Source organism: Saccostrea echinata, unplaced genomic scaffold, assembly GCF_033153115.1.
Source record: "Saccostrea echinata isolate AGI-Se365-2 ecotype Australia unplaced genomic scaffold, CSIRO_AGI_Sech_v1 ptg000054l, whole genome shotgun sequence".
Taxonomy (NCBI): Eukaryota; Metazoa; Mollusca; class Bivalvia; order Ostreida; family Ostreidae; genus Saccostrea; species Saccostrea echinata.
The window spans coordinates 59,906,325-59,913,541 of record NW_026889803.1 but is presented as its reverse complement, the minus strand read 5'-3'; the positions used below and the strand labels follow the sequence as shown (position 1 = coordinate 59,913,541).

Sequence of the window (7,217 nt, the reverse complement as noted above, 5' to 3'; positions counted from 1 at the left end):
AGTCATCATTTCGTAAGTTCTTTGGTCAATACAATGACCTTGTCATCAAATACAATCTTTCTATAAATCAAATGCTGACTGACTTTTTCCAGACAGATTGTTCGGCCATTATTTACACACTGAATTGTCGACGGAGTTTTACGTTATTTCCCGATCATGACTAGGAGCACACAGCGGGTGTAACCGGTCAGCAGGGGCTGCTCACTCCTCCATGGCACCTGATCCCACCTCTGATGTCTTAGAGGTCCGTGTTTGCTCTGCTCCTATTTGAAATGTTTAATGGACTTTTGTGCTCGTTTTCTCCATATATTTCAAGAAATAATCTTTACCGCCAAAATATGGCTGAAGTCCTGCAGATTCGGCGTTAAGCATTATACATTTACAATCAATCAATTATATAGTGCCGACCACAGGTTCACATATTCATTTTTCTGGGTTGAATAATTATGATCGGAAGTACTTAACCACTATAAGCAGAGCCGGCTGTAAATCTCTCATTTTAACCATAGAAGAGTTTTACTGCTGGTTACATTACAAAATTATTCATTACGCAAACAATCTTCTTAAAATTTATTTTCGGTGCCTGTACTTGAAAATAGGACCACTCCATTTTTTTTACTCAATTTAGCGATAACCTTAACCTATCATTCAAAACCCTATCTACCTATTTAAAAAAAGAACAACAACAAGAACACACAAGCCGAAAAATAAAAACACAAACTTTAGTGACTATTAAGAACAACATTCAAACAATTTGATTTCATTACTTCATTTTTCTCGTAGAAAGATAAATGCCTTTACAAAAAGAAGGGAGTATTTGATAATTAAATTCTTGATAATTAAAAATGTGTGTTTGACCGATATTCTACAAATTTTGAAAGAAATTGACGGAATTCCAACTTTTCCATCAAAATAATCAAATCTTGGATTGCTGATTATGTTCGTTTTTTTCCTCTGGGATATCAAAAACCAAGGCACGCTGAGCATAGAAAAAGAAAATTGGAATCGCCTAATATACCTTCAGCAGCTGCTTTATTTTCTGTGGTTGTTCAGTTCAAATCAAAGTTACATCTGCATTTTCCTTTCTATTCCAAAAAAAAAAAAAACCCATTCACTATATCAAAATCCTGTGCATTGCTTTAAGCTCCGTGTATGTTTTAAGGAAGAAAACTTTTTTCCCCCTTCTCTGTATCAAATTCATCAAATTACTTCAAAAACCTTCAACAGTATAGCCGACTGTCTAAATACTGAGTTCTTTTCATTTAAGCCTGCATTCTTGAAAGAATTGCTTCAGTGGTCATTAACACTTTTGTCTTTTGTTATAATGTTGGACTGTCTCAGGTAAATCAAAAAGCAATGTTTTAATTAAGTACGATATATGCCTTATACCATTCTGTATGAAAAAATGTCAGTTTTCGGCCCTAACTAGCCTCAAACTGATATTTTTTTTTATACAATACTGTATTCGGTATATATCTAATACATAAATCTTATTCTAGTCACGAATTATTTTCATAAATGAACTTGATACCAAAACAATTTAATTTAGGTACACATTATTTTTGGGGATATTTATCCTTATTTTGTGCAATAACGTTTCAAAATTGAAACTGGGGAAAATAGTGCACCTAATTTTTCTGGCTTCTTTGGTACTTTTCAGAGAAATCACTCGAAAGGTGACAAGTCAAATTGACATACTTTTGAGAATTGAATGGGAATTCGTTAATATTTAGTAACCCTTTATTCTTGTGATGTTTGGCTGTTTAACCTGTTAATCCTTTAAAGAACAATATTTTAAAAAAAAATAACAACTATCAACAATATAATGGTCTGGGTGTATATGTGATAATGTAACAAATGCATAATATAGATATTGTACAAACACAGCTGATCTTAATATCGTTAAAAAAGTATGACCTGTTTATCTATGGATTGATTTGGAATGTTCAAAATATTTTTGACCAAAAAGCCTAATTTTCATATACCGAGTCCACAAAACATATAATACCTGTATGAGCCAAGAAACAATAGGGCGTTAAGTGTTTTAATATCATAATAAGTACGTCAAAGCATGTGAATGTGAACTACAACTACACCGTAAGTTACTTTTTGATAAGAAAAATTAGGGTACAGTTTCAATACAAATCTAGCCCTGTATTTTTCTAAAATATGAAAGTGATTAAAGAAATGAAAATCCATGCTTTCTGAATTGTTGAAACTCCATGCACTAAGATCAAACAATTCGTTCTTCTCATATGACTTTCTAAATGCTAACTGTAAGTCATAAACTTTTCCCAGTATTTTCTTAAAAAGTTGTCAAATTAAGTCATCATGTTTTAGTGAAATTTTCTTACAAATAATAAAGACCACATGCATCGCCCACAAAGATTTTGAGAAGTGTAACTTTTCAAAGAATTTTACACAACATATCCAAATACTGACGTGGGCGACAGCTGAGGACACTATTTTCTCTCAAGGAAAATGCTCCCGAAATGAGTCATTTTGTGGCTTTTTTCTGCTTAAAACTTAGAAATATAATGAATTAATGATGTCAAATTTTCAGAATGGTCCACTTCATGCCATATTCTTTTATAAATTATCACACTAACATTTAAGACAACTTCAAAATTTTTTGAAAAAAAAATTTAGGGCACAATAAAGCCAAAACCATACCCATTTCTTTATATTTATTGATATCTGAAGTGAAACATTTTACAAAACCCCAAAGGCAGCTCAATGTATTTAAAGAATGAGACGAATTTATTAATGTAAACAATCTTCTCCATTGAGAACCTCCGTAGTCACGTACAAAAGAATGACATAATATGACAAAACATACATGCTTTCAATATTCATCCTCGCAAGCCAGGGGTCCTGAGTCAACACGTTGACTCAGGACCCCTGGCTTGCGAGGATGTCAATATTATACATTTGTAAATACAAACAATAACGGATAAACTGCTTACTGTATAAATTTTAGGACACTTCTATGTTTGAAGCGTGGGAAGCAATCTTATATTTAGATGCATACAATGTGAAATACTGAATGCAATTTAAAAAAAAATGTATATCCAAAGAGAACCATAGGCTCATATACAAACCATATTACAACTGTTCATAAAAAGTAAACTAGTGAATAAGATATACCAATTACAACTGTTCAAAAACATTAAACCAGCTAAATTCTTTATGTGCGAATATTTTGGATCAATGTTCATATGAAACAAATTATCAAGGATAGTGATGTACATGTTGAATTTATGAAATCAAATATGGTCTAGCAAATATAGTTTAATTTAACATATAAACATACGTGCATTCTGAGACAATGTATCTGCTTCTGGTATATCTGCAAGCGTTGAGAGAATTCCATCGGTTCACGGATGTATTTGTGTCAAAATGTATTTATATAGACAAACACAATTCAACACCAGATGCTGTCATCACGTATATAATTAATATATGTTCAAACGATGAACAGTAGGCCATTTATCAAACAATGGTATTGTTATATTTATCTCCTTATTATCTTGGCTTTATCACGTTCACATATGTATGTAAATAAATTTTATGAGCATGTTTATTATTATAAAATGATTTATAAAGAGGACAGTTTGTGTAATGTACACAATTAGACCATTCGCATTATCCATAGAGATCGAGGCACGGCTACACACATCAGTGATTTTAACTGCGTTTGTGATTGAAAGTGCACAGGGTAAACACATAATTCTCGAATGTCGCATTATGAGCAGATGAACGCACAAGTTTAAATTGCTGGTAAGAGAACGGAAATGTAACACAGCAGCATATTTGATAAACTAAATACTGGGTGATTACTAGATGTCATGATACATCGTCGATTTAGATGCAGGATGAAAACACAAAATTCGAACTTGAAACTTTACAGAGAGTCCTGTTTCCCTGTTCCTCGTTTCTTACAAGAAGACTTTATTGGATTACCTTTAAAATCAAAGTAAAAAAAAATCTACATGTCATTTAAAATAACAATTCGTAGGAGGCGTCTTCTCATGTCTGCTTTTACCGGAAACCCTCGCTCCTTATTTTCATCCTGCTAAATTTGTTGACATGAAGAAGAAAAAAGAAATCATTCTTAAGCCAAGCGCAATGTTTATCAGTTGGATTTAAAGGATTGGAGAGACACTTAAATAATAAATCTTCGTGTCACAGGAACATGGAGCAAGGAGACTTTCAATGTGAACACATGCATTCAGTGAACGAGTCCAGCGAATCAGTGGTTTTGGACGAGTGCAATGCCTTCTTCAGGCAAAGCTATCTCCCAAATACTATAATCAACGCTTTATTCCTGTTCCTTGGAATTATAGGAAATACTCTAGTCATCTATGTGTACAGAAGAAAAGTACGAAAGAGGCGTGAAGACCATGACTTTATTGTTGTTCTGGCGATAATTGACCTAATTCACAGTATTTTTTCATCCAATTTAGTGTTCATGAAAAATTCAAACCCACTGAAATACTCGGATGACGTTAGTTGTAAGATTTTACTTTATGGCACAAACGTATTTTTCATATTATCGTTGCTAGTACTCGTTGTAATTTGCGTTCATAGGTACCGAAAGATATGTCATCCACTAAGAACACAAATGGACAAGAAGAAGAAAGAATGGGCTATGGCTGGCGTTACTTTTGGTTCCATTGTTCTGGCTTTGCCAAAAGTGATATATTTCAAAGTACGCAGAATAGAAGTTGAAGACAATTTATATGCATATGTGTGCGGTCCGGATATGACTATGTTTGGTGCCAAGGAATTAATAAAAGGCTCAACAATATTTTTAATCATTATGTCCTTAATATTAATATTGGTCATGGGGATTCTGTACGGCTGTGTGGGACATGTAATCTACAAGCAAACCAAGCATTTTAAAGAAATGAGGGATCAGAGTGCAAGAATTAAGCTACTCTTTAGTAATTTAGCAGAAAATGGAAGTACAAACCTAGAAATATTTGATGCAAATGTGGATGATATCAGTGCTCGGAAAAACCAACCAATTCACCCTCCTCTGACAGAAATGATTTCTGGGAATGTTTCAAGCGCCATGAGCAGTGCGTCCTCTGTGGAGGGTGGTAAATCTTCCACTATTAAGTCTAACAAATCCACAAAGACAGACACAAGCACATTGTCGCACCGGAAACGCTCACTCGCTCATTCTCTCAGCACCGGTGCTAAGGCGCACAAATCCAGCATAATGTTCATTGCAATTACAATCATAACAATTTTATCCTTTATTCCGACATGGATTTTTGTCCTCTTTGATTCCAGTGATCCCGGTAGATGGTTTCGAGTTTCAAACACGGAACTTCAGCTGTTTCTGTTCATGAGATGTTTGCATGCTATTGGATATACTGCTAATCCGGTGATATATGCTTATTATGACAGATCGTTTAGAAAGGAAATAAAAGCAATGTTTTGTAAACAGGAACCTCTAAGGAGAGGAATGTCAAGTTCCTCGTAGAATTGAAAATATTCGAAACCAAGAAGAGGTCAAATACCCCAAAGTCTTCAAATCAAAGAATGGAAGGTCAGAAAAAATCCTTCTTTTTAATTTTTCCATCACTTACCTCATTTTTCTTTTTTGGGTTCTGTTTTATATCATTTTGACAGTTTTTGTGTTTTCTGACATATTTTATGCTATGTTTTGTTAACATGAAGCAGCGTTTCTTTTTTTTTAAACAAACTCGAGAAAGGATGAATTAAGAAGAATTTAGGCTCGTTGAGTCATACTCTGGAGAATGTATGTCAAACAGAATTACTTACTGTTTTTTGACAAAAACAGCACTACAAAATTAACAAGAAATAAAGCATCAAATAACCTTTTCGAAAGAAATGATCAATGTTTGCTAATATTTGTGAATGTAAAATTGCTCTTTAAATATATCTTTGTTTGAATGTTACTAAGAATTTTGTCTTCATAGAACAAAGTTAAAATCAAGCACTGGTTAATGTTCTAATATTTTTACTACAGTTGACAATTTCTAAGAACTTACCTGGAAGAGAAATTTAAATACGTATTTATATATTCTTGCTTTAAAAAATCATTAATCTACATATTTTTTATATTCTAGTCCTGTTTTTTCGTAGCGGCCATGAAAATATTTCATCCTAAATGATGTTATGCTTAACATGGAATTATACGACAAATGTTATAAAAATATCTTCACGTAAAAATAAATGTCATATAATCTTTAAATGTTTGACAATTAGGTCATTTCACATTTTGTTTCTTTGTTACTTGTAGTATCATTGATCGATTTTAATTCCTCAAAGTCAAGTAAATTTATTGACATTTACAAGAATTACAGAGTAACGTGAAAGGTTTGATAATTCGTTATCTTTAGCTTTCCGAGTTTTATTGCGAGATGTTTTATGGGGGATTTATTTGTTATCAATGTGATTTATTTTCATATTTGTACATCACTATTTTTATCATAATAAGATTACTCAATTTATGTTCTCAATTTCCTTTTTGCAAGGATTTAATGTAACAAAGTCAATCCAAATGTAATTAATTCAATACATACAGACTATGATTAGTGCCATTTAACTTGTAGAAATGCTAAAATGTACCAAAGAATTGCTTAGCATTTAGCTTTTCCAGATAAGATATCTTGGCATTTATGTTTACCTGTGTGTATCCTTAAAGAAGAGATATGATTTTTGTCCTAGTAAAACTCTGATTTTATCTAATATTTTCCCTTAATTAATTAATATATTGATATACATATTAATATGAATGGCTTTTTGCACCGTCAATATGATGTACGGCAGTACTATTTTATTTTTGTTAAGGAAAATGCGCAGGTGGTACACTTGACATCAATATAAGAAACACTTAAATCAAGAAACATAGATGTTTTACAGAGAAGTTAAAACCACAGCCATGCACTATTTAATGTATTATATACTAGTATACAAATGCACTTGAACTAAGCATTATAGACTTGCTCGTCTCTATGTTTATTTGTTTTCAATTGTGTTCAGTCTCATACATATATTAATGCTAAATGTGTTTATTAAAGAGTGAAAGAGAACTTAGCTCTTTTGACTTAATTAAGTTGAATATATATTTTTTGAAATACCCTAGATAAGTTTGGAAAAAAAAAAAAATAAAAACTCGATATATCCCAATGAACTTGAAATAAATGACACCACAAAGTCTGTCACCTCTGTGTCATATG

At 32.3% G+C, this 7,217-nt stretch overlaps 1 protein-coding gene across 1 annotated transcript; it reads left to right on the top strand.

The window, feature by feature from the left end:
* Positions 1–4,846: 4,846 nt before the first annotated feature.
* LOC133205064 (uncharacterized) lies at positions 4,847–5,494 on the top strand. The gene has a single exon (XM_061340806.1). The coding sequence runs from the start codon at positions 4,847–4,849 to the stop codon at positions 5,492–5,494; it is 648 nt and encodes a 215-aa protein (XP_061196790.1).
* The last annotated feature ends 1,723 nt before the right edge of the window (positions 5,495–7,217 follow it).

Excerpts from the sequence above, each read along its gene's own strand:
- LOC133205064 (XM_061340806.1), top strand. The coding sequence starts at position 4,847 with ATGGGGATTCTGTACGGCTGTGTGGGACATGTAATCTACAAGCAAACC.